The sequence below is a fragment of the Strix uralensis genome, chromosome 7 (assembly GCF_047716275.1).
Source record: "Strix uralensis isolate ZFMK-TIS-50842 chromosome 7, bStrUra1, whole genome shotgun sequence".
Classification (NCBI taxonomy): Eukaryota; Metazoa; Chordata; class Aves; order Strigiformes; family Strigidae; genus Strix; species Strix uralensis.
The window spans coordinates 42,714,271-42,740,711 of NC_133978.1; the positions used below are offsets into that span (position 1 = coordinate 42,714,271).

Here is a 26,441-nt window from a genome sequence, read left to right on the forward strand (position 1 = left end):
TGTGCGCTAATGCGTAAACATACTGGTATTTACCTTACTTTCAACCCTTCTTGCTGTTTTCTGTCACATATGCTTGTTTAAAAAAAAAAAAATTTACCTCCTTAAGCTGAAAATTTTCCATGTATGTGCCCCATCTGAGTTTTGGAGAGAATCTCCAGGAAATAATGCTTCCTCCTTCTGTAAATGAGACTTAGAAAAATACTCCTTTCTGATTTTGAAAACACGCGTACATACGTGCTGGTAGTAAGCTTCGTTACAGAGCTGTGCTACCTGCAGGCTTCAGAGCAGGGACTCGACAATTCTGCTTTTGGCCCATTTGAAGGGCTGTTTTGCCCATCCTTGGGAGGTGGCTGAGGGGGAGAGGCGGGCATGGGCAGGCCGAGGAGCTGCCCCGTGGCTGCCAGCGTGGGATGCAAAGCCTGAACAGCGATGGGGACAGTAAACGGGGGCAAGGAAGCCAGGCAGCTGGAGTGCGGGTATCTCGGAGCTGGGGGGAGCCTAGTCGGGTCGTTCACGTAGACAGACTGTGGATAACATAACTGCGCTTTTTTAGATGGGGGAACCGAGTTCAAGTTCCATAGGCAACCTGACCTTCAGCATTTTTTAATTGTAGAAGAGCACTTTCAGGTTTTAAACAGTGTTACTCTATCATGGCAAAGGTGTAATGTCAGATGTTTCATGTCAGTAGAAGAAAACCCTGTCTCGGTGACAGGGAATTTCAGAATGCCTTAACCAAAAAACCACTGTGGCTGTCAGTCTCTTGAATCACATGGCAAGAGTTAGAAGTTGGATTTGTCAGTTAATTTCAAATGTGGAAATACAAGGAGCAGGCTTTTCTGGACTACTGCTGCTTGGCTATGCACTTCTGAAAATGTCTTTTTTTTTTTTTTTCCCCAGACTTGCAAAAATTGTGAATACTTGGAATGCTTGAGGGACCACAGATGCTAAATTGACTTTTACATACTGCACAGTTCACAAGGAAACTAAAGCTCATATTTTGATATTTTGATTATTATTTTTTTTTTTAAATAATCCTGGATATGGGAGATCAAGGCTCATGGTCCATTTCTGCCTTGCTTGGATCAGGGTCTAAAACCAACACCCTCGCTCCAGCACACGCGTTACCCTCTCAGAGGGAGGCGCCTGGCCGTGGGCAGAGCTGTCTGGCACGGGGCCAAGTCCCATCCCAGCTCCCCTGGCAGCCCCAGCAGTCCCTCACCTGCCCTGCCCTGCGCCCTGGCTGCAAGGGTACCCTGTCCCCTCACCTGCCTCCTCTAGCAATGGATCTATAGGAATGGAAAGAGGTTAACTTTACGTTTTTCACCAGTTTTATATTTGTACTTAATTGTGTGGGAGCATCTCGCTCAATTACCTCTGTCCCTGGAAACAACTTCTAATCGTGGCTTCCTTTACACATTTTTGTGTACCCAGAAATTGAGAATAATGCCCAACTTTGTAAAAACATTGTGCTACTGTAGAGACAAATTCAGTCTTTATATGATCTTGCCTCTGGCAGCTGTGAGTTTTCAACTCTGAAGTATCCATTACTCATTATTATGCACTGTTTGTTCTTTCATAACAGTAGAAAACTAGCAAAAGGTAATGAAGCAGAGCCGATATTCTCCTCATTGGAGGGTATTTATTATACGAGAGGATGTAACTAATACTCAGGTATGGTTTTGTGGTTTAACCTGCAAGGAATGCCATGAAGGCCTCTCACTGCTATTAAGCCAATGCTGTTTCCTCATTAAAAAATGGCACATAACTTTTTTTTTTTTTAAATACCTGCTGTGATTTCAAGTTCTCCAGGATTGTAATGCAAACAAAAAAACCTGAGTCCTGCGTCTCAGTTAGGAGTCTGGACATGTTTTCTGTTGCTGCTGCTGTAGCACAGTAAAGCTGTTCTCCAGTGTTTTCTCAAGGCAGGACTCCACGTTCCAGGCTCCCTGTTACTAATCCTCATAAATGTGAGAGAGCTGATGCCTAGATCTTATTTGAAACCACTTATTTTGCTTTTGTCTTACCAGTTTATTAGTTTTATTAGCTCTCTAAGAAGAGATCTTAATGAAGCAAACTGTTGTAGCAGTTAAAATGAGTAACGCAACGTGCCAGCACGTTTTTGCTGTGTTTGCAATAAGCGGTTACTGGATGTGTTGCTTTAAATATGTTTGCTTTACAAGATTAAATAGTTACAACTGTTTTCTAATTATGGTAATTTCATAGAGCTATCCAGGTAGATAAGATCAGGACTTGGTAGCCAAAACTGATTTGGAGCAATAAAGTACATGGAGAGCTGGGACTGGGTGTTGTTTAGGGACCACAAACGAGCTCTGTTATGAAGCTTGACTTCACAGGCTGTGTTTGGTTAATATTTATCTCCAAGATAGTGAAGAAAATGAACCAACCGGTTAAACTTCATAAAGATGCTTGATTATGAGTTCGTTGCTACTGGACTCTGGGATTGCAGGTTGCTGTCAGGTGGTCCCTTAAGGCACTGCCTTAGAAGGGAAGGGACATAGGTATGGGGACGCTCATTCCGTGGTGCTGTGGCTTCGTAGGCAGAGCCCCTGCACCCTGGGCAGGACGACGTGTGCCCCAGCCCGCACTGCAGCCCCCCTCGCTCACAGCACCCGTCCTGCAGTTCGGTGGAGTCGAATGCCTTTACCCACAGAGAAGTTCATCTTGGACTTTGATTCCCACAGCTTAGCGCAGCTCTTACGTTTCTGTTTAACAGTTCTTGCTGAAAATTAAAGTAGACATTTAGACTTTTTGGAAATTGAAACTTCTCTCCTGAATGTTGTAGCCAAAAACCACTTTTGGATGTTCAAAACCCCTTTAGATACGTGTCCTGTTCAGTGTCATGTTTGGTGTTGGACAAGATACTTAAGAAAAACTTTCTCAGCAAATCTTTCTCTTAATTGTTGATAAATCTATAAAATCAACTAGTATTAATGTAAGTTTTCAGAGTTATATCAAAGGAAAAGTATGTGCATGTCCCAGTTGGGTATAGTTTCTTGGCTTCCAGGTATTTTTTTTTTAGCCGTCTGTTCTGCAGTCTGCTTATTTTTTATTTTTCTTTTAGTTGAACTTTCCATTGGGTCCTGCTCTCGCTCATTTTCAGTCCCTACCGCTGATGGCCTGTTTTTAAAGCAAGATTGCTACATATCACAGTTAGGCTGAAACTGGCGTTCATGAGCTAACTAAAGCGCACAAAGAACCACAAACATGTATGTGGGAGGGAGTATTTACTCTTTTCCTTTATATAGTAACACTTGTCAGTAGTTTACCTCAAAATGCTTCACCGAGCAGGTCGGTGTCAAGATTTGTTTCAATGATGGGGAAGCTGAGGTGCAGAAGAGGAAGTGACTTGTCTGAAATCACTCGGAAACCAGTGGCCGTTACCTCCTTTTTGCACATCTAACCCAGCTTAGATTAGAAATGCTGTAATTTACTGGCTTTACCATCTGACCCCCAAGTAGCAGCATGCCGTATTCCCGCTGGCTTTGGCGTTCACCAGCCGCTGCCAGGCTGCCCTGTGGCCCAGCCGGCGCTGGGCTTCCTGGGTTTGGCCAACCCCTCCCTGGCCACTGGCCCTGGGCAGCCTCGCGCCGGCCCCGCGCTGGGGTGAGGGGTGCCCGCCCCAGGCCCTGGGCAGCGAGTGGTGCCCGAGGGGTGTCCCTGAGGAGCCACGCGCCCTCTCGCGCCCACGGGGCCAATGCTCGGAGGAGCCTGCAAGCAGGGGTCGGCCGTGGCGGCCGCGCTGCCGTCCCTCCGCTGTGCTCCCCCAAGCTGGCCGGCTCTGCTGCCGTCGTGACGTCGTGAGAAGGCGGCGGTTGGAAGCAGGGGAGGGACTGCTGTTTGCCTTCTGCTCCATGGAAAGCTGCTGCATTTCAGACTTTGCTAGTCTTTATTTCATTGCCTTTGAGCTTGGTTTTCTAACGAGATTATTTGTGTGGTCAGGAATGAGGAATTTTGCACCCTGTCATCAGATCGAATGACAATTTACCCTGGTTTAAAAGAAGCCTTTTTAAAGGCCTTTCTACAGTAATATTAGTCACTATTGATTTACATAATTAAAAGCATGACTGCAAAGCTTTATTGTGTCTATCCCTTTTCAGAGTTGCACGGTACCAGCAGCCAAAAAATGAGTACAAAAGGAGAGCTATCCCTGTTATTTTTTCAGTCATTCTTCACTGCGCTGTGTTGAAGTTGAAACTCTTTTTGGTAATTGTGCCCATCTCCTGCACATCTCCCTCTGCCACCTGTCCCCAGGGCAAGAATGAGGGAGGAGGCCGTGCCCACCGCGTGGTAGAGAGCCCGAACCTGCCGGCGCCAGAGCCTGCAGAGAGAGGAGTTAATTTATTATTCTGCTCGAAGCAGCTTGTGGAAACCAGGCCATTCTTCCTCTGAATGGCCACACGGACAACGTGGCCTTTGTGCTGGCTGGGACCCCCAAGTGCCACCAAGTCAAAAATAACAGTGAATCGTATTTCAGATTTTTAATGTGTTCCTTCCCCTGTGTGCTTGCACCAGCGCAGACTTGAGTATTTCAGACTGTTGCCCTTTTAAAAAATGTAAATAGTTCTGTAGCTTGTGTCCGTTAATTCACAAGGTAACAAGACACGAAATACAAGGTGTAGAGACTCGGTATCAACACAGAGACACTTTAGATGTGTTGTTTGGAATGCTGAATATAGTTAATGCAGAGAAAACTTATTAGGACAAAATAACATTGAATGTGTGTTTAAAGCAGCAGCAAACTTATAAATACTGTATATTTGACTTGGTGCATGACCAGAAAAGCATACGTTCTAGGTTTTTTAGTATGATAATTGCATCCTAGTGCTGAGTAGTTGGTATTTAAGATACTTGCATTACACAAGACTAACACTTGAAATAGTGTGATGGATTTATGTGCCTCCTGTATTAGATACATGTGTATGTATCGTAGTGTGTGTGTGTGTTACTTAAATACTTCTGTAAATAAGATACTCCATAAATAAAAGTACCAAATGTGACAGCTAATCAGCATTCTGTCATGAGCTAATTTGAGATATTTTGTAAAAGTGGAAAAAAACCCTTAAGAAATTACTTCAGGTGTTTGAACTCTTCCAACTCCCAGACAAGGAGATGTTTTGATCATGTTACTGATGTTAGGTCCTCTTTGAGGTGAGTTGGAAGAGGTTATATATTTGCTTTAAATGCCTAGGAACTAATTCATATTTTTAGCTAACCTTTTCTTTTTTTAAACTATTTGAGGTAATGATTATGTATTATGAGTCTCTCGTGTGCATAACAAATGATGCTCCCCTTATTGCTTATTACTGTTCTGCCAGTAACTTCTCAAGTAACAGCTGCTAGTCCCTTCAGAAATAACACATCTGGGTTTGTGTCATTTATGTTGTATGATAATAGCTGTCAACACAACTTTGTTAATAGTTGTTTTTCTGTTTGTTTCAGGTTGTACATGCACACAAGCCCCACTTCATGGCTTTACACTGTCAAGAATTTGGAGGAAAAAACTATGAAGCTTCCATGTCTCACGTGGACAAGTTTGTTAAGTAAGTGTGGTGGGTCGGCCCTGGCCGGCAGCCGGGTGCCCCCCAAAGCCGCTCCCTCCCTCCCCTCCTCAGCTGGGCAGGGGAGGGGAAATACAGTGAAAGGCTCGTGGGTGGAGATAAGGGCAGGGAGATCACCCGCAATTACTGTCACGGGCAAAACAGGCTCCACTTGGGGAAATTAGTTTAATTTATCAGTCAAATCAGAGTACGGTGATGAGAAATACACCCAAATCTTACAAACGCTTTGCCCCCACCCCTCCCTTCTTCCCAGGCTCAGCTTTGCTCCCCATTTCTCTCCCTCCTCCCCCCCTCAGAGGCGCAGGGGACAGGGATGGGGGTTGTGGTCAGTTCATCCCCCGTTGTCTCTGCTGCTCCTTCCTCCTCGGGGGGAGGACTCCTCACACTCCTCCCCTGCTCCCCACGGGGTCACAGGCTCCTTCGGGCACATCCCCCTGCTCCGGCGTGGGGTCCTCCCTGGGCTGCAGGTGGATTCTGCTCCCCCGGTGCCCTCCCTGGGCGCAGGGCAGAGCTGCCTCACCAGGGGCTGCCCCACGGGCTGCGGGGGATCTCTGCTCTGACACCTGCAGCACCTCCTCCCCCTCCTTCACTGACCCGGCTGTCTGAGGGCTGTTCTCTCACCTTTGCTCACCCCTCTCTTCGGCTGCAGTTGCTGTTGTTCCCCTTCTTAAATACGTTGTCCCAGAGGTGCTGCCACCGTCACCGATGGGCTCGGCCTTGGCCAGCAGCAGGTCCGGCTTGGAGGCGCTGGCCCTGGCTCTGTCGGACATGGGGAAGCTTCTGGGAGCCCCTCCCAGAAGCCCGCCTGTAGCCCCCCACTACCAAAACCTTGCCATGCAAACCCCATACAGTAAGTAACTGGGAAGGTGTAACATCTAATGCGGTAGATAATTCTAAGCAGAAGTCATTAGATGTGTAAAGTATATAAGCTTTGAAATATAAGGTATATAAGCTTTTTCAACTTCAGCATGTCATATGACCTTGAAGAAGGAAGTGACTAGGCAAATGTTTATGCTTTCTATTTTTTGAGAAATCAGGAAAAGTAACAAAAGCCTCCTCTGGCCGTGTCCTGGCAAGGTAATCGTGCGAGGCAGGGAATAGGTATCTCCCTTTTGTATCATCTCTGAGACGAAGTTTATTATGTCTGGTGATCAAACTGTTCTGTGTTTGGGAAGCGTGTTCAGGCTCTGGCCTTGGTGCCAGGCTGGGCCTCTGGGCAGGGGCTGTCGGTCCGTCCCGGCGCTTCCAGGGGCGGCAGCAGATTTGAGAGCTGGTGCTGGGGAAGTGCTGGGAGCGAGGGAGGGGAGCGGCGGGGCACAGCCGAGTTACAGGAGCTGCAGTTGTGAGGAGTTGAGAGTCGGGGTGAGGAGTGAAAAGTTTTGACTTGACCCTTTAGTCGGGGGAAATCCTGCCGGAACGGCCAGCACGGCTGACGCGCAGTCTGAAGCAGAAGTAACTCTATTTCTGGCCGCAGGTGCAGCCGGGGAGGTGAGGAGGAGCCTTGCGGCAGCGCTGCCTTCATTTGTTCTCGGCGGCGGCCGCTGCTGCCGCTCCACGAGGGGCTTCCGTGTAAATCATTTCTAGAAGAGCACCGTGAGGACCAGCAGTTTTTTCACACCGCGGACCCTGTTTCCCCCCGCCGCCCCGGCACCGGCCGCTCTCACCGGTCGGGGGGGACCGGACCGAAGGGGCGGGCCCGGCGCGCCCCGCCCCGCCCCGCCCCGCGGCGGTCCTGCAGCTCCCCCTGCTGGCGGCCGCCGCCCCGGGCCGCGCGGGCCGGGCCCTGAGGTCAGGTGCCCGGAGCAGCAGCCCCGGCGGTGCTGCGGCCGGTGCCGGCCGGTGCCCCGGGCCGGTCCCCGCCAGCGAGCGGGGGAAGCGGAGCTCGGTCGGAGCGTGAGGCAGCCCCGCAGGCGGTGGCGGTGGTGGGGCGGCAGCAGCACGCACCGGCACAGGAAGGGTGCGCGGCCCGCAGCCTCCCTGGCCCGGGCGGGAGCGGCCGCCCCCGGGAACAGCCCAGCGGCGTCCCCGCCGAGGCGAAAGGCCTTCTGCCCTGCCACGGCCCGGCTGTGCCCGCCAGGAAAGTAAACCCAGTCCAGGAAAGTAAAGGGCTAAAGTTGAGACGACGGGGCCTTTAGCAGGAACACCCAATTTTATGGAATTTTGTGGCCTTCAGGGTCTTGAGCTCTTCACAACCGTGTCCAAACGGCGCTTGGGAATTTCACAGTTTGTGTGGGAAGCGCAGCTGATGTGAGCAGCTCCAAAGCCTGCAGGCAGGTGGCTCTACCCCAGGAGACTTTCGTCCCTGAAATTCACACCAAAATGAGATGAAGGCCTGCAGGTGTCACTGGGGATGTTACACAGCGGAGAACGATGCTAAAGCAACACAGTATCTTTGCACCACCCTTCATATTTTTAATCTCTTCTTTCTCCTTTAGAGAATTGTTATCAAGTGATGCGATGAAAGACTACAACAGAGCTCGAGTTTACCTGGATGAGAACTATAAATCACAGGAACATTTTACGGTAAACTTCTTTATTTCACAAGTTTAGTTCAGCCGATGGTGAATTTCTTCTGTTAAGCTGTTTGCGGTTTTTTGATTGGTGTGGGGATGTCAGTTGTTTCCATCATGATGAGGACTGCATCCTTACTAAGAGTGTTTATTTTGTAGGACGTGTAAATGCTGGTTTCACAGAAGTGCATCCATTTAAAAATCAGTAGAATATCAGAACACATAGAAAGTCTTTTGTCCAAGGTTTTTTTTTCCTCTAACAATTAACCTTCTTGGATCAGAATTGCCTTCCATTCAAGAACATATGTGACCGTCTGACAGTCTGAGGCGGTGGCAGCTCTGGAGTGTGATTAGCTGGTGACAGGGCTTGGCAAGCGTTTAAGACGTGTGTTACGAATCCCTCGAGCTGATTCACAGACTCACTCACCTGTGGGATCGTGAGAATAGCCAGAGCACGAGTTTCCACTAGTACATGAGTGATCTTTAGGTAGATGTAAAAGCGTGTGTGTGGCGTTGCCTCTTATGCAGAGCAGAAGTGATTGTACGGCTGTTGCTGGGGCTGTGCAGCGTGTGAACAGGTCTGCTGTTTGTTTAGGCGATGGCTGCTAGATTGCAGGAGAAAGAACAGTCCTTCAGAGGTGAATCGACGACATCTCCCCTCTCTCCAAGACAGCAGCTTCCTCTTCCCCCAGGACACTGCGCGGTGGCTCCCGGTGCCTCAGTTCCCCCGACACGAGTGGGTGCTGCCTGGCGGCACCGACCAGGACACGCGGTTCAAACAAGGGAAAACAGCCCCCCAGGACACACACACAGCCCACCTTGGTGGCATAGAACCTAGGGGTGTAAGAACCTGGAAAGGTTTTTATTTATTTATTCATTTTTTGAAGGACTCAGCTTAGGAGCCCAGGTAATGTGGAACTGAAAGAGAGAGATCAGGATTTTTTTTCTCTTTCTCATCAGAGAGGAGAAAAACAAAATGATCAGCTTTACTGAGCCTCGGTGGGATAAGTCTTGCATCAGGAATATTAAAACTGTATGCTGAAGGTGTTCAGAAAGCCTTGGTAGCTGAAGGGGTGGTAGGACAGAACTGTGTGTTTTAGAGTGACTTACAGCTCAGAACTGCCCCAGGTAAGCCTGCTCGCTGGCAAAGAGCCCGTGGGGTCCCGCTGGAGGCCTGCAGTGGCCTGCAGCCGGGAGCTGCAGCCAGCACCTCCTGATGCTGTGAGAAGAGCTACCGGGGCTCTGCGTGACCCCAGCTGCTTTCAGCAGAGGGTCAGACCAGACAATCTCCAGAGGTCCCTTCTGACCTAGACTTTTCTGTGATTATGGGAAAAAGGGGTAATCATCTGTGATCTTCGTTTGGGAAACACAGTATAGGAGAGTAACATAACCTATAACAAAATACTGATAACTTTTATTATTTAAAGGTGGTCCAAGTACTTAAGGTATTGAAGTTATTTAACATGAGATACATTTATTCTTGATGCCACTGTGGTGGATAAAAAGGCTTTTTAAGAGGTTGGCAGCAATCCTAAATGTAGAGCATGTGCTGTTCGTGTCTCTGTGAAGAACTCTGTATTTTCCAAAGTTCCTAGTTCAAGAAATAACGTGGTTTCTTGTTTCACGTACTAGCACTACTTTCTAGGCAGTATGTTTTCTTGCAGTATTCCCCAACCACCTTTATAATTCTCCCTTTCCTGTCATAAATACTACTTTGCATATCTCTTTCTTGTCATCCCGTATTTGCTAAAGCTAGGCCTTCCTGGAAAAAGAAATTCTGTTGACATACTCTGTCAATAAAGGAAAAAAAAAGACTGCTTCTATCAGTATTATTTTCCATGGAAAATGGTCTAAGCAAACATGTGTGTTTATGATTTGATTAAATTCCTCTCTGTTGAACTAGTAACCGCAAAGATACAGAACAGGTTCGTAAAGGTGTCTGACGTAGCCCCACGTGATGGGCTGTTTGTAAATAACGCTCCACATCCCGGCAGGGCAGTGTGGAACAGCCGGGGAGCGGCTCCCTCAGTTGCAGGTGGAGGTGATCACGGGAGGGAGGGTGCTTCCCACAGATCTCTTCAGGCGTAGGCTCTCATCTGTAACCCGGCAGTGAGTGTAAAAGCACTGCTGACAGACCCAGCAAGTAACAGTTATCAGGAAGTAATAACAAGCGCAGTAGCCCTGTGTGTTGGTAAGATGTCTCCAGCAGAGAGGGGACTCCCTGTCTGGGAAGGAGCCGTTCTGGGGAGCATTTAGAGGTTGTGTGGGATGAACTAGAAACGAGCTCCCCTTGCAGTGCTGCAGCTCAGGAAGGAAAGCGATCCTTGAAAGTGTCATTGGTGGAGACGGAGTGTAAGACAGATGGTGGTTTTGTCTCCGTATACAGACACAGTGAAGGCAGCATGGGTGTTCTGGCATCCAGTTCTTGAATCAGAATTTTTAAAAGTGTGATGAAAAGATGGAGGTGACTCATGGAATGATGTTTCTGGCTTTTTTTCTGTCTGTCATTCTTTCCAGCCTGTAAGAACCTTTTAGAGCTGGGTCAGTTCAGTGTGGAAAAGGGGAAAAACCAAAAGATGAGCAATGATTCGATTATTCTTTATATTGCTATCATCAGGAGAAAATGCTGTGTACTAGAGGAATATTTTATACCTTCCTTGTTACAGTAGTAGTGGCTTAGAACCAAAGCCAGAAAACGTATAAAGGAGAGAAGAGGCACCTTTGTTATTGAGTTTTTTAACCTCTTGACTTCTTATAGTCTCCTTTTTGGCTCTCAATGCTGACAGTCCTCATGCATAGTTCCTGAGAGTGCTGTCACGAACCAGATTCACAGAAATGTGTTTTACACATGTGATTTGACCTGGCAGCTCTTCAGCTCCTCTGCTCAGTCTTTGTGTGCATAGAACTTACACACTGGACAATTATCTGAACGGGGATTTCGCCACTGTGGTGTGTCCATTTAGGGTAAAGTTTTAGTCTTATCTCCAGCGTGGTTCGGCTCGCACGATGCTATGCATCTCCCCGTTTCCTCATTAGTTCTGTTTGATTGCAAAGGTCTTTAACTTCTGTGGGCTTTTTTCCATCCCTTCTAAGGCGCAGAATTGGCAGTAGATGGTGGCCTTGTAGTTACTGTATTGTTACCTCTGTCTTTTGAAATATAAACATTTATCACGTATATTGTTGTTATTATTGTTACAAATGGAGAAGCCCAAGTCATTACCATTTGGCTAACCTTTACCCCTGCTGCTCTCATGTCCCCTTCCCTAGCAGTTTTGGCATCACTTCTGTAAGGCTTTCCTTGGCTTGGCTCCCACAAAGCTAAATCAGATTTTGCTGCCCGTAGTTACTCTGCTTGGCTGCGAGAGGACTGTCGGTGAGATCTGAGAACACATCTGCAGCAGCCTGCCCTCCAGCACGCAGCCTCTCTCCCAGCTCCGGGCAACCTGGGGTGCATGTTTCACACGAGTGTTGAGAAAAAGAAAGACAGTGTCATAACGAGGTGTGTCTTGTGGAGTGACTTGGTTTTAAAAACTCTCAGAATTCATTACGGATTAAGGATCAGAATGGTTCGTTTTGCGTCATCCCAAACACAAAGTTTAATAGCAGGCACTCGTCATTTGTGGTCACGTATACCAAATCCGGTATAAAACAGACTGGGTTTAGATCTGGGATTTGTGGGGAGAGGGGGGACGTGTCGCAGCTAAGGGAGAGAAGCGTCGTTCTGCTGGTTGGTTTAGTTTTGCCGTAGGTGCAGGATGAAGTGCTGTGGGAATTTGTTCCACTCACAGCCTGTTGAAGGAGACGCCCCTGGATGAACCCCAGCGCTGGGGCGAGCAGCGCCCGTACAGCCTGGGGGAGAGCGTTAGGTGCCGTGGGCCCTCTGAGCGCCGGCCTGCGGGCCCAGGGGCGGGCAACTCGCCGTCCGAAGGGAAGGGCTGAGGGCGAGAGGCACATCTGGGCAGCGGCTCTTGACCTCGGCTTTCACGAAGGCCAAGCGTTAAAGAGCAGCAGAGGCTTCACAGGGAGTGTGGGGCAGTGCACGTGCACGTGGATGAAGCATTTCATGTCACGCTGCAGAGATGCACAGTTTTATAAAATTTAAAAACGATCTGAGGATTAATCTCTTAGCAGAAAGCTGGTACATTAGAGCTGATGCTTATCAGCTCTGGGAAGGTGACAGCGTCGGAGTTAAGCACTCCCAGCAGTTATGAATGAGGTTTGTGGGTGACAACCTTCGTGAGCGTAACGATGGCTTCCCAGAAGTTTCACATTAACTAAACAGGCGGCTCTGATGCTGGTCCAGTTGTGACTGGAAATACTGATAGCAAAACCAGTGTGGGCAAATTGACTCGTGTGCTAGCCAGAAATTTTCAGATACTCAAATAGTCTGAGCATGCGTTTTAAAATTCAGCCTCTTGTAAATCTCTGTTTAAAACCATGATACCTTTTTTGTCATACAAAATGTAATCTAGAAGGTAGATATTAGTTTCTGTTAGAGAATGTAGAGTTAGTGAAGAGAGAAGACAGATCTAAGAAGACTGAAATAGGTAAAAGTCTGAGAAGCTGAGAAATTCAGTACACTTGTTTTATTTATTTGTGAGTATACCCAGTGGACTTCACTCTTAATAAAGCAGGTCTTTGCAGTTGTATTGATTTTTCCCAACATCCTGGCAGTTACATTCTGTGTTAATTTTACCGTACTTGGTGTATTTCATGTAAGGGGTAAATGATAAATCGTGATGCTTTTCTGTGTGAAGAGTTACTTAAAAGTAGTTGGGTTTGATGAACTTTCACCTGTCGAAACTTCTCAAATAGCTTAAGTTAATTGTGAGTAAGGGGCTTTTATTCTGGAATAAGAGCATTCATACTGAAGCTAAATAGCAGCCAGAAACAGTTGATGCTTTCATCAAATCCGCAATTATTTTTATACGAAAACATGTCAGTATAATCAGTGACATTTTTTATTGTAGTTAGATCAAAGCTAGTTTTGTTTGGTGCCCTGTATTTATTGATTTCTGGAATATTCAATTAAGGTTTTATATTGCTTAACAAATGCTTTTTTTCTTTTTTTTTTTTCATTGTTAAAAGAAGGCAGAAGAAACATCTGCATAGCTTAAAGCATACTTGCTGTGTTGAACGTAGGTTGAGAGAGAATCTTTATTGCAGTCAGTCAAATCCTGAGGACTCCTGGCAAAGCGGATCTCTGAGAGCAAGCTCACGCCTCCAGGATTTGGGGAGCGTGTTCAGAGCTGGGTGGTCATTACAGCTCTCAGCTGATTTGCAGAAGCATCTGCACAGTAGGGTAGTTGCTTTACTTCTCAGTATAGATTTATTTTTGAAAAATAAAGAGAATCCTCAACGGGCCATTTGCTTGCTCAGTAGATAACCTTGCGATGAAAAGAGACGCTGCTGGGCTGCGTTGGGCAGTGCAGCTGATGTGCCGAAGTTCCGGCTTGCTCCTCCTAGTAAGGATGGATTGCACTGGAATTAGTTCATCATGTAGCAGATTCATTTTAAAATTAAAAAACAAAAAGAAAGATACTTTTTGAAACTAGCATTGCTGACATTAGGAAGATGTGTTTAAACAACACCGGTGCCATAAACTGCAAATGCTGTTTTATGCTGCTAATACAAATAAATTGGAAGGAGAGAGGATGCTGTGCTCACGTGGCTGCCGCCTTCTGAAGTTCAAGTTTGGTGAGATAATTATTGAAATGAAACTTCCCTTAAATAACAACCCAGGAGATGAACAAAGGTGGGTTACTGATGGAGAATACAGCAGATAACAGCCCCTTTTTCTCCCCTGCGCCCTGCCCAGCCTGCGGGTGGGTTACAGAGGCTGGGATGTTTGTGCTGCTGAAGAGAACAAAGGCCTCGGCCAGTGGGGAGCGCCTGCGGGGCTGCTGACAAGTAGGTCTCTAGAAAACGCTTGGGGGCTGCCGCTGCACCCCCTCTTTAACGGGGCCCGAATCCTCGGTGTGGAGCAGGGAAACTGCACGTTGCTGGGGCTGTCTGTCCGCCCCCGCCCGGCTCCCTTCTCCCTGCGCCGGTGGGCAGGGGCCGGCAGAGGTGCAGGTGGTCTCGGGCTGCACAGCGCCCGGTGCTGGCTCGGGGCGGGCTGCACCCCTCCGGGGGGAGCAACAAAGGCAAGGTGAGGGCAACCTCTGTAAAACCAGGCGAAGTGCTCAAATTCTGCAGTAACTCTGACATTTGCTCTTGGGTTAGGTAAATGAGTACATGCGTTGCCATAACGTGTAGAAAATGGCTATGCTTTTTTTTTTTCCCTGATTGTTTCTTGACTCCATGCACTCTGTACCAGTAGTTTTTTTAGATGCAAAATGGCTCTTCAACTAAGCTGAATAAAGCACTGGGTGGTCTACAGTAGCATCTAGGAGAGACCTTTGCTCAAGTCGTTATCCTTAATAATAATAACCTGAGCTACTGTGACTGGGAGGGCCCCCGTGGTGAGCAGTGGCCCTCAAAATGCAGACGGACAACACTTTATTTAAGTGTGTTATTTTACCTTAAAATTATATCTGCTCATTACCGAGAGAATAGTAAAGTTAATTTTTGTTAGATTAATGATATTTGAGTAATATTTTTAGTTGAGCTGAGTTCGAATAATTGGCCATTAATTGAAAAAGGAAATTGAATTGAATTTATCTTGTACATAAATCCTGTCATAGTTATTAATGGGTCTTAGAAAATATCGGCTTGTTCCCAGAAATGAATGGTGTATGCTGATTCTTCTGAGCTTATTAGCTGTGGCAATTTAGAGTTTTGTTAAATAAAAAAGATGATTTAGGAAGAGAGACATAATTGAATTGAATATTGGGGGAATTCACATGCCTGATTAGTTCTCGGCCCATTTCTCCATTAACAATTTTAAGGAATTTTCAGGTTTTGCAGAAAGGCAGATTTTCCCCAGGAGGTGGAGCTGAAGCACTGCTCTGCATTGCTGGGGCTGCCTGGCCCTGCAGCCCCTCTCTGGGGGAGCCCGCTGTCCCCTCTCTGGGGGAGCCTGGTGTCCCCCGTGCCGTGTGCCCCACGTCTGTTCTGCTCTGTGCCCCGGCTGCGGCACGGCAGCATGTCGGGCAGGCCGAGAACGGGGCTTCTGGCGCCGCCAGAGTGTTGGTAATGGGCTTAAATTTGTAGTTCTGCCTCAGCGTGGCCTCTGCCAACCAGCAGAGTCCAGAGTATGGGGTTTTTTGCCAGGCTTATCCTTTACTGTAGTCTTGGCTTGAATTTTCTTCTGCTAATTACATGTTACTGTTACATTACTGTTTCCACCTTCTCCTTTCTTCCCTCCTCTCCTTCCCATGGAATTTTATTTTGTGTTTGAGTTTGGTTTTATAATGATATCTTTGAAAAATACGTCAAGCTCATCAAATCTTACTATGCAAGTTCTTTGGGTTTTTTTTTTTTTTCTTGGTACTCAGGCGCATGTAGTGACGTGTGTAGCGCTGGTGGGCTGCGGGGGCCGCCCGGGGAGGCCCTGCCGTGGAATGGGAGACAGGCAGCTGCACAGCAAGCCCCTGAGTGACGCTGAGTGGTGGAGCACTTGGTTTGGTGTTGGTGCTTGATGCTCGGATGCTTACTTTTTACTTTCTGCTAATTCCACTTCATAGGTAGGACTAGGAGGAATAAAACCATTTGAAAGCTGTGTTAGTCTTCCCCATAAACTCCCCTAAAATGCCAGAAGCAAATCCATAGCCATGCACGGAAGTGCCTTCTGGTGAGTTGCATGTGGTAGAAAATGTGCAACGGAAAAAAGAGGATTTAAACTCTGTAGGGAAATACAGTGATGCAAAGCCAGACGGAGCCTCGTGGTGGCAATGTCTTTCAGCGATTACGTTCGTTCCTGCACTTGGTGGAGCACCCGGAGAGACTTCCTTGCTTCTGCACCCTTTCCAGCAGCCTCTTTCCTCATCTTGTTCATCGCAATACAGAATCACTTTCCATTACAGCCTCCTGGTTTTTGAGGGTTCTTGATGAAATACATGGTTGGGAACTTTGGGGAACCTGCATCACAAAGTTTGGCCTCTTCATTAGCTTTTATCTTTTTTTAATTGAAAAAAATGAGTTTGTGAAGTTGAGCTGATGAATGTAGAAGTTAATCCTACTGCTTCTGACAAAGTCATGAAAAAAAGTGGTTGTATAAGTATTGTCATCTTGTGACATGGACATGTATTTACAACCACCTGAAATGAAATCTCCCACTTAATTTCTTAGGGAACTAAGTCGGCTGTCAGGTAATCGCTTTCAATCTCTTCTGGATGGGAAATGGGATCTGAAAGGTGTTGCCACAGCAGTACCTTCCTCTGGTTTTGACTTGTCTTTTTTTCTATGCGTTTTTGAAACAAATCCATAAGACGTCTGTAGAGTTTTTCTTGCTGTGAGGAAATTCATGGCTTATCTTCCACCTGTTTTCTGACACTTCTATATAATTGGAAGAGGAGAAATAGTTACAAAAGAGTGAGAAATTTCACAGATCAGTAGTCCAGTAATGCAGTCTTGGGTCAATTGCTGTTGTTTACAAATGTGCTAGTGCTGAGGAAATTGGTGATATAGCAGCTTCTTTATACGTAGAATCATTATACTGTTTGTATTAGCTGTGGATATACAGTTTATATGAAATTGCATTTTCTATGGGCTGTGGATTTTACATTCACAATTTCATACTGCAGTCATGCAACAGACTACGTGTTTAGAAAGACCGTGAGATTATTTGTAAAGAATGATTATAATCGGTTTTTGTAGAGACTCTATGTCTAAAATTCAGCTGAAATATCTGAAATTAAATTACAGACTATAATATCTGAACACAAGGGGAAATCAACTATTTATAAGCTTTTAAAAATTACAAGACTTTTCTAGTTGTTGTTGGAACAGTGAGGCTAAAATGAACTTTTTTTCCTTTTGAGCTATAGCTATCATATAAGGCAAGACGTGCTGCGGCTGTTGGTTACTTGGGCAGGTATCTTCAAGGCGCGTGAGTCGCCCGCGCTCGTATGGCACCGAGCCTTGTATGGGTGTTTCAGTTCGGAATTCCCCGGGAGCTGAGGCCGTTTAAAGTGAACGGTGCGGGCCCGGCGGCTCCCCAGCTGCCCGCCCTCAGCTCTGTGCCGGTGCCTTGCTCCAGGAGAGCCCGGCCGAGGAAGAACAGCCATGGCCACTGTGGGGGAGGCCGGGGTGAGGCGATGGAGGCCTGCGGCCGCCCCTGCTCTGCAGCCAGGCAGGCCCTTCTCCTGGAGGAGCCCGCCCGGAGCGGGCGCCTGCCTGTCCCTGTCCCGGTGCCCAGCCCTGCCCTCGGCCTGGCCGCGGCGTGGGGAGGCCTGAGGCTGGTGGCCCGCTGCTCGCTGCGGAGGCAGGGTCCTACGAAGCAGCACCTCCCTGCCTGGGCTTGGAGGCAACTGGCAGGTTGTGAGGACAGTGAAGGAGAGAATGGTAGAGATGATGTTAAACCTAGAACGCCTCAATCGGACCTTTTCACTTGGGCCCCAGCGCCCTCCCTGGCTTTTCGGGAGTTTTTGCGGTTGAGGGCGGTTGGGATTTTGTTTCCCTCTCTGTTTTGTGGGGGTCACCCGCGGCTCCCCCCGTGGGTCGTGGGCAGCTCTCTGCTCCCCTCGGCGCCAGCGATGGGCTGACCCACGGCGCTGCTGCCGCCTGCGATGGCGCTGGGTGTTTTCTGAGCTGGGCAGGAGGAGAACCGATGATGGAGAACTGCTTCCGTTTCAGAGTAGGAGTGTGTTGTGATTTTGTTTAGTTCTGCCTTCTTGCATATTTAATTATTGTGTGTTCTTAAAGTAATTTGTCTGAACATTTATGGAAAGAATTACTGGTTGGCTCAACGCATACCTCCAAACAGTAAATCTTCTCAATCATATTCCATTTATTTGACAGCTCTGCTTTTGACGGTTCAGTGATACTGCAGAGATATTCCTGGGGCTTTAACTCGGAGTCCTTTGCAGCTTAGTGTTTGCTGGCTGCTTTTTGCATGACAGTTTTCAGGTTTTATTTAGCTTTTTGGGGTTTTTTTAATAGTACATAATGCTTAGAGTGTATTCTTCTTAATCCTGTCTTGAAGAGCAAATATAATTCAGTTTGATACGTGAATTTGTTGCATGCAATTAGTAAAGAATTTTGAGGAAAAACATATAGAAAATCTCTATTATAGCTAGTAGAGATTTTCACTCACTGTGACTGGAATAAAAGTCCTGTTTTCAGGCTTTTTATTTTATTTTAGTAAAGTTTCCTTGGAGTCCTAGAGCACTGCAAATCTTCTTCGGGGTGAAACAAAGAAAATGTTCTCAAAAATGGAGAAGTGTATTTCCTCGGGCCTAGCCCTTCCCTTCTGAATCCCAGGAGTCCTTCCAGCTGTAGGCCCGTGGCGGTGTTGCTCAGCCGCCCTGCCGTCGTCCCAGCACCCGGGCATCAGGGGCTGTGCCTGCAGGCAGGTCCCCGGCCCCTCACCGACAGCCCGTGCTCCTCGCGGGGGCTGAGGGCTCGGGAATACTGTGTGTAAAGGTTTGTCCAGTGCACAGGAAGGTGTGGAATATTCACTGGAATGGGGAAAACAATAATGAGAAACAGCATTACCCACTGAACTAGTTGACAATCTGGCACAAGTAATATAGTAAATGCTTTCATTTGAAGTTTGCAAAGCCCCACATGGGTCCCCTTTAGAAATTTGGGGGCATATTTGCCAGGTTTTGTCTTTCTACAGAAAAAAAATTAAATAAAATTATTAAGGTATGGAGCAGTCTGATATCTTGTTTGCATTTATATGCAGTAGGGCTAAGGGCAGGACCGTTTATACGTTTCTCTAGCGGAGCCATGATTGCATTAACAGCTCTTTTCAAGTAATGCGTGTGAGGAATTTTGTTTGTGCAAACAAAATGTTTGATTTGGAACAGCTCTGGCTTTCAAGAAAAGATGTGAGGTTGGAAAATGTGAAAATAATTGCTTAAGAAATTATGAAACACTGTTTAAGGAACTTGCTAATGTGTTTGAGGCATTGAATTCTTAAATAAGAGCAGCATGACTATAGAAAAGTAATACATATGCTATTTACTGATATAAACTAATGGGTTTATTAGTGTTTGAAATAATGTTATAATGCAGTATTCATAGCTGAAAAGGAAGCAGTACGTGAGTCTGCTCGCTCCCTTTTTGGAGTATCGTGTGGCAGTCAGGTTTCACTGCATAGCTGGAAATGCACCTAATTTTTCATAATTACAAATGGATAGAAGATTTGGTTGTATTACACTACCTAATTATAATCTCAACATATTACTATCGATGTTAAAAGGCGGTAAGCAGCCTAGTTTCCAAGAGAAAAAAGAATAATAAAAAACCTGCACAGTTCTCAGTGAAGTTGAACTGGGCTGAAGCCTGTGGGTGCTGCACGTGGGATCTAATGGATTTAGGCAGTGGGGTAATTCCCAGTGGGAAAAGCGAGTTAAAAAAGGCCGAGCACTGGCGGAGAGGGAGCAGTGTCTCCTTCCAGGAAACCACCACCATGATGGTCAGTGCCTACCAAGCGTCATACGGTACTTTTAAAGAGAAATTAAGGTTCAAGAGATTTTGATGCTAGTATTAAAATGCCACAGGCACACACTTACTACTCTGTACATTGCAAACATTAAATTTAACAAACCCAAACTAGAACCCTTTGACGCTGAGGAAGTGTTTCCACTTAGTTTTAGAGGGCTTTCCAAGCATCTATTGATCAGTGTTCTCTAACAGCACAGAAATAATGTGTCTAATTTAACTGGCCACGTGGAAGAGTATAGAAAAAACATTAGTTATCCCTTGAAAGGCTTGGAACATCGATAGGAGGACATAACATTAATGACTTTCCTATACATGAGCTTCAAAAATGGCTAAATGAGGAAGAAATTACAAATTTATTTTCCTATAATTTCAGCAGTTGTCTTGTTTTACTGCACCAGTAAAGCATTAAGCAATGAAATGTCACACAAGGAGTATTTTCCTGATAATTTGTCTGACATGCAAAGCATATAAAACAAAAGAGAAAAAGATGGAAATGTGGGGTTTAGTCATTTTGACAAATTTAGTGATTTTTGCTCATGAAGTCTGGCTAAGAGTCTGCTGCTTCTGTCCAAACAATTTCAAATATTGCAGTTTTCTAAGTGGCTCACTGTACCATGAACATCTTTATTGTCCCAGTTCTGTCCTTTACCTTGAACACAGATTGCTAATTTTGTGGTAATTTATTAACATAAATAAATGTGTAGAAAAAATTATTTAGCTCTCAAGCTTTTGTTTTTCAAATAAATGGGATAAATACCAGGTCTCCAGAGATGGGCAGTAGGAGCCCAGGCTGGGAAGGGTTATATTGTTATCAGTTCCCTTCCTTTGGTTGTGCAGTATTTTAAAGTGTAAAGGAGTTTGGGGTTGGTTTCATTTTATCCTGCCTTTTTCAGATAAACAGAAGATTTCACTGGGGAAAAAAAGGTAGAAAATCTGACTTCTGAATGAACTAAAATAACCCTGAACATTCATTCTAGAGCTGACTGGCATCACTCCCAGATTACCCGCAGACCCTTCATAGGCCGAAGCTCCGAGGCAGGGTTCTCTCCCTGGCGGGTGACAGTTGAAGCTGGGGACTAAATGCTCCTGATCATTAGTAGGAGGGGGTTTGCACGCAGTATTTAGAGGTGCCTGTGCAACGGGTAGTCTGTTGTGTTCTTCCCCTTTGACTGTTCAGGTTATATATTCTTCATCTTTTAGGATTAGTGGAGAAGCATTTATGCTAACATTTTAAAAAAGGCTCTGCATCTGCTCATGAGGGTGCATTTTCTTTCCTTGCTAGAAGTTGTTACTGTACCAGGGTTTGAGGCATCCACGATTTCTCTTTCCTTAAACTAGAAGGTATCTCCTCCATAGCTGCTTCATAATAAGCATAGAAAAAATTGTACTATAAATCGTAATTGGCATCCTGTGAAGTGCTTCATGAATGGAAGTTGTGCACAAGGAGGTGATTTAAAAAAAACCACAAACCAAACAAAAACCAAAACAAAACACAAACAACCCACCCTTAAAAAAAACCCCAAACCTACCAAAACAAAACGAAACCCCAAAAAAACAAACAAAAAACTGCCCAAGAAAACCAAACCCCCACAGATTCTCTTCTTTGTGCCATTTATTTCATACTTCTCAAAGCAGACTGGTGGCTGTTGGTATTTAGACAAGTAGCCCAAGCGGGTGGGCTGCCGGGTTGATCGCTCTGGGGGGGAGGCAGATGCACCTGCAGAGGTGGGGTCTGACTGGGTTCCGCGGGGCTCTACGAAGAGAGGGGGCTGTGTGGCGGTTTGTCCCGTGCAGAAGCGGGTCGGGCAGGTGCTGCGCTGCGGCTCCCCAGTGTTCCGGAGCCATCAGGGTGTTTCCTGACCACGGTTTTCAAGTGGTGGATCCGGAGTGCGGCGTGGAGGCAATAAACCGGGATAGGGAAGGGGGATAAGAACAGCAGCGGGATTGCTGATCAGGCCATGTGGACCTGTGACAGGATTTGAGAAAACAAAACCAGATTCAGTTTCTTGTGAATAACTGGGGCAGTGAAAGAGCAAAGCTTTGTTTGGGTCACTGATGAAGTGCGTCAGCATGTCCGGGAGTGAACACTGGACAATACAAAGATGGTGGAAGGTGTAAATCTGTGTTGTATGGTATTAAGCCTTATCTTTAAGGTATTTGTGACAATGAGCAGATGTGCAGGTATTCCTGCACGCTGGTACTAAACTGGGCTGTGTCCTTGGAGCAGACTGGAGTAGCAAGTGTCCGTAGGTCCAGCCTGCAGTCGTGGAAAGAGGGCTGCCCAGAAACTGGGCTGAGAGTTTGGGAGGTTTTCATGTTACAAGTTCATAGTCGGTGGTTTAGACCACAGTGGAAGAAATTGCGTAGGGAAAGGGACATGAAGGAATGGGTAATGTATGGGAATGTCAGAAACACAGTACCAGTGATCAGGAACCATATGGACCCTGAGAGTGGGAGGAGGCAAAGCAAATAACTTCAATGTAAAAAAAACCAAACCAAAACAACCCCACAACTTTTTTTTGCAAGAATTTGTGTCTGTCTGAGCTAATTGTAATAATGGCTTATTAATCTCAGGCTCAAAAGACTGCAACTTAAACTGTCTTGCATTCCTGAAAAGGTCTCCAAAAAAGATGGAGTGTCTCTGTATTGACGCATTTCATTGTGAAAGCAGCTGCAGTTATAAATCCCATGTTTAAATATTGCTATTACTTGCAATCCTCTCTTATGCAAATTGTCTTTGAAACAGCAGTTGCTGTAATGTTGGATCATTGTAAGGCTTCCTGTCTCCCTGATACCTGGTTACCAAGTAAGACTTTGAAAACCACTCAGTTCCACAGAAGGCACCGACTGCAGCAGCTCTGACTCCTGATACAGATACCGTGTGTCTCTTCCACAAGAGAAAAAACACCTCAGTGCATCCTGACCTTTTATTTGTCGAGCACACCCTGCCTGATAGTTTGGTTTGGTTTTGGTTTAATGTTGATGCTGGATGGAATCAGCACACCCAAATCCCCCACTGAGATACGCGCGCACGCATACAGGCGCTATCAGATTATACGAATGTCTTCTTTTGACACACCACTTTTCAAAGAAAGCTGCAATCTAATCCCCTAGTTAATATGGTACATGAAAACAGATAATACACTGATGGACTTTTATGTGCATGGCAGGGAGGGTTTCAGGCATGGTGAAAATAAAGCACTGAGTAACATCTGAAAGGTATTATGGTATTCTGGATACCTAATAGGGTATTTCTTATATTGTAATTACACTTTTAGAGTTGAAAAACTGTGTCCTCTAAAACCAGCAGAAAAATCTTAATATAATATAGAAATAAAAGCCAAGATTGGGGGGGTGGGGGGGAGGGAGTTACGTACCTCTATTTCAGATGTTGCTTTACTGTATTTCCAGTTGGTTACCCTAAAACTGAAATAGTGCTGAAGTACTAATGGCGTTAAAACTGGAATTAGCATTGCTTATCAGTAAGTGAGAGTGAAGTTGCAGTACACAAGCTACCCTGCGCTTGCTTCTGTAAGAACAGAGTGTAAATCTTTGCATTTGAACTCTTATGCTCTCTGCTTAATTAGACCTCGATCTGTTGCACTTCCTTCAGACTTTCACCCAGGGTGTACATTTTCCCTAGACTCACCCTCTACACAGAGGAGCAAGGACCACCTTCTGGTGGTACCACTATTTATCTTTTTGACAATAGTGGGAGAATACCGTGTATGTCAGACGCCTCAAAGGTGTATGGGGAAGGAAGAGATGAAAAAAATAATTTGGAGGCTGCTATTTTCCATGGAAGGATTGAGTGCAGAACAGCTGATTTGCTGTAAATTCATTTTGAGTAGTAATTTCTCCATGTAGACAAGGGTTATTCTTCTGTATATGGAAATGATTTTTTGAAGGCCAAAAAAAAGTAACTTCAGTGGGCTTGGAAAAGTGAGAAAAATATGAGCTAAAAAATTAGAATACTTTGAAAATACAAACTTAAATAAGCTGGTTTGTGTCAGTGAGTATCAATACACTGCTCTTGGGTCCCTCTACAGCAGATAACGTTTGCCTTCTGGGGACTCTAGAAAGCAGTGCCATACTTGAGGAAAATTCTGTCCAGTGTGGGGCTGTGTGGGAAGAGCGCAGCTTGTTTTGGCAGTGGCGGCAGTAAAGCGTGGCTTCGGGGTCCGTAGCCAAAGCCCTCTGGCCAGGAAGGCGTCTCGGAGCAGCTGTTCATGAAACGGACGCTTTCATGGGGAAGAAGCTGATTTTAGGTTGTGAGTTTTGGCAAACTGGAGTAGAGATCATTCTGGGCAGTTCCAGCCTGTCAGCAGCTGGGTCACTGGGTGTGAGGATGAGACCTCCTCTCCTGGGAGGGAGGTGCAGACAGGAGTTCCTCCCGCTGCGGTCGCTGTCACAAGCCACGTCTTTGTTGTCCTCCTTCAGTGGGGGCTCCCAGCAGAGCTGGCTGTGGCGGAGCAGCGTCCCCTGAGAGCCAGGCAGGCGAGTGAGGGGTGCTGAGCGCGGCCCCGGGGACCTGCCGGTGCTCCCGCAGCTCTCGCCCCCTTGCCTCCAGGCACTCAACAAGTCTCTCCAGCCATCGTCTGTAAAATGGTGCTGACCACTGCCTCTGCGCTCAGATTTATCACCTTTCATTGGAGATGTATTCACTAATATTCATATACTGATATTAATATTTTCCCATTTATTTCCTCCAAAGTAATTATGTACCTATATATGCAAAGAAACAGGATCTTTCATGGCAGCAGAAGCCTGGGTGCAGGTTTGAAGATGCTCTCCACCAGAGACTTGTATCTCTTGTAGGCTCCAAGTGCACTTGGTGATGTGAACGTGATTTCAGCAGGAGGTGAGTAAATCTGTTGTCCTTGCTGCAAGTGTCCATACACTTATGTTGTGTTTATACACTCAGTTCCCATGCAGTTGCAATTTATGAAATAACGAGAGCACAGGGCTATCACGGTCATCCTCACTTAACAAACTGATACATGAGGAGAGATGTTTGGAGTTTTGTAAAAGGATGTGTAGCTGTATGTAATGCTGGGTACCTGTTATCGTGGAGTAAAAGAAATATATCCTAAATATTCCAACTAATGTGAAATGAAGGCAGGAGAGATGTTAAAACAGGAGAAATAGCAACTTTTACAAGCAACCTTGAGAACAGTTAGTACTCAAGACATCTGATCCCATGACTGTGGTGTCCATTAGGTCAGAGCTTGGCAATAATTCTGCAGTTGGATAGGTGCTTCTCCTCTTTATTGTTTACCAGCGGTTTTCCAAGTCTGAGAAACTTCCATTTCCGTGTATTGCCTGATGCACTTCTTGGCTTCTCATAACACAGCTTTGGCTGGGTATCCTGTTTATTGGATGCCTGGAAAGTATTTTATCCGTGGTTGGCTGTAGTCTTAGGAAGTCACGGTAGGCTTGAACCTCCAGGGGGACCAAGACTATGTTCTATATTATCCTAAGAAATGAGCAGACAGTGAGAATTACCGGTTGTGATTTGGTTCCTGTGGAGGTTGACTTCTCTTGGGATGATCTCTGTCCACTTTTGGTCATTTCTCAGACAAGTGGAAGGGGAGCCTAAGCCAGCAGATGAGCACGTGCCCCACAGCAGCCTTCACAGCAAAGGTGGTCCAGGGTGGCACAGAGTAAGTTCAGGCTTCCAGCAAGAAATATGCATCTGAGAGTTCTCTGTTGTTTAAACAAAACCACCCAGAGGTGGCTGGCAGGAAACCACAGGGTACTTGGAGTACAGAAGAGACTCTAAGCTTATCTCAGGACTCTGTGTTATTTCAGCCTGAAGTAAATCCAGTCCCTTAGCTTCTGTAGGCATACTAAGATTGGAAGTTTATTACTGCATTTCAGGACTTTTGGTACCTTTTATATGCAGACAGCCTGTCTGACAGGGCCAAACATGAACCTGAACAAATCCTGAACTAGGTTGTAGAGCTGGAGACAATGTCACTTGGCAAGTGTTCCTTGTGGTTTCTAGTATGCTAGAGGTCCACATAATCTGTTTTGCCTTTAAATGTAAGTCAGCAACATACCACTTGCAAGGTGTCCGTAAATCTTCTTCAGAGACTGCTGTGGTTGTTGGCAGGCCGGTAAAACGGCATGTCTTCATACTGGCTGAGTGGGAAGAATGATGTTCTATAGCAAGGAGAGCGGAGAGCAGAGGCTGGAGAGCGCTGTCCAAGGCGTGTCACTCCCTCAGCCTATCCGGCGACTGATGTTTTCCAAGGGGGCCTCAGTCTTTAGCCTTCCTCCCAGGTGAGAGGTACCAACTCATGAACTTGTTCTCTGCAGCCCTTCTGCCAGACTCGAAAAGCCCACGAGAGCGCCAGGATCCTGTGGCTAGTCTCAGCCAGGTTTTAAAGTATTTGTTTTCTCATCTCCTAATACCGATGTAAGAGTTAAAACCCTCATTCTCTGACTTGGTCCAAAGCTGGGCTTTTTGTAATTGGTGCTTTGGTTTCTGATTGACAGAGATCAACAAACCAAGAATGTTTTACTGAGTTGCCAAGATTTAATTGGGAAATAGGGTGCTTTGCAGTGAAATCCAAGGACTGTTCCTTCTAAACAGTGTCACAGAAGAACAGCTGACCACCCGTATGTTTGGATCGTTTGTGAGTTGGCTGCAATTTTCCACTCTTGCCCTTCAGGACTTGAATTTAAAAGCAGGCTTCTTTCTGTCCATCTTCATAGAGAAGAGGCGCATCAGGAGGAGTGCGTGCTTGATTGCTGTGCGTGTCCCCATGAGTCTGGGGTAGTCTCCTTATCC

At 46.2% G+C, this 26,441-nt stretch overlaps 1 protein-coding gene across 3 annotated transcripts in view; it reads left to right on the forward strand.

The window, feature by feature from the left end:
- INPP5A (inositol polyphosphate-5-phosphatase A) overlaps positions 1-26,441 on the forward strand; it is a 251,562-nt gene that overhangs the window by 71,242 nt on the left and 153,879 nt on the right. For all 3 annotated transcript variants that reach the window (XM_074875636.1, XM_074875638.1, XM_074875637.1), the window contains exons 3-4: positions 5,461-5,561; positions 8,015-8,102. In XM_074875636.1, coding sequence (XP_074731737.1) covers positions 5,461-5,561; positions 8,015-8,102 — 189 coding nt within the window. The remainder of the gene's footprint in view (positions 1-5,460; positions 5,562-8,014; positions 8,103-26,441) is intronic.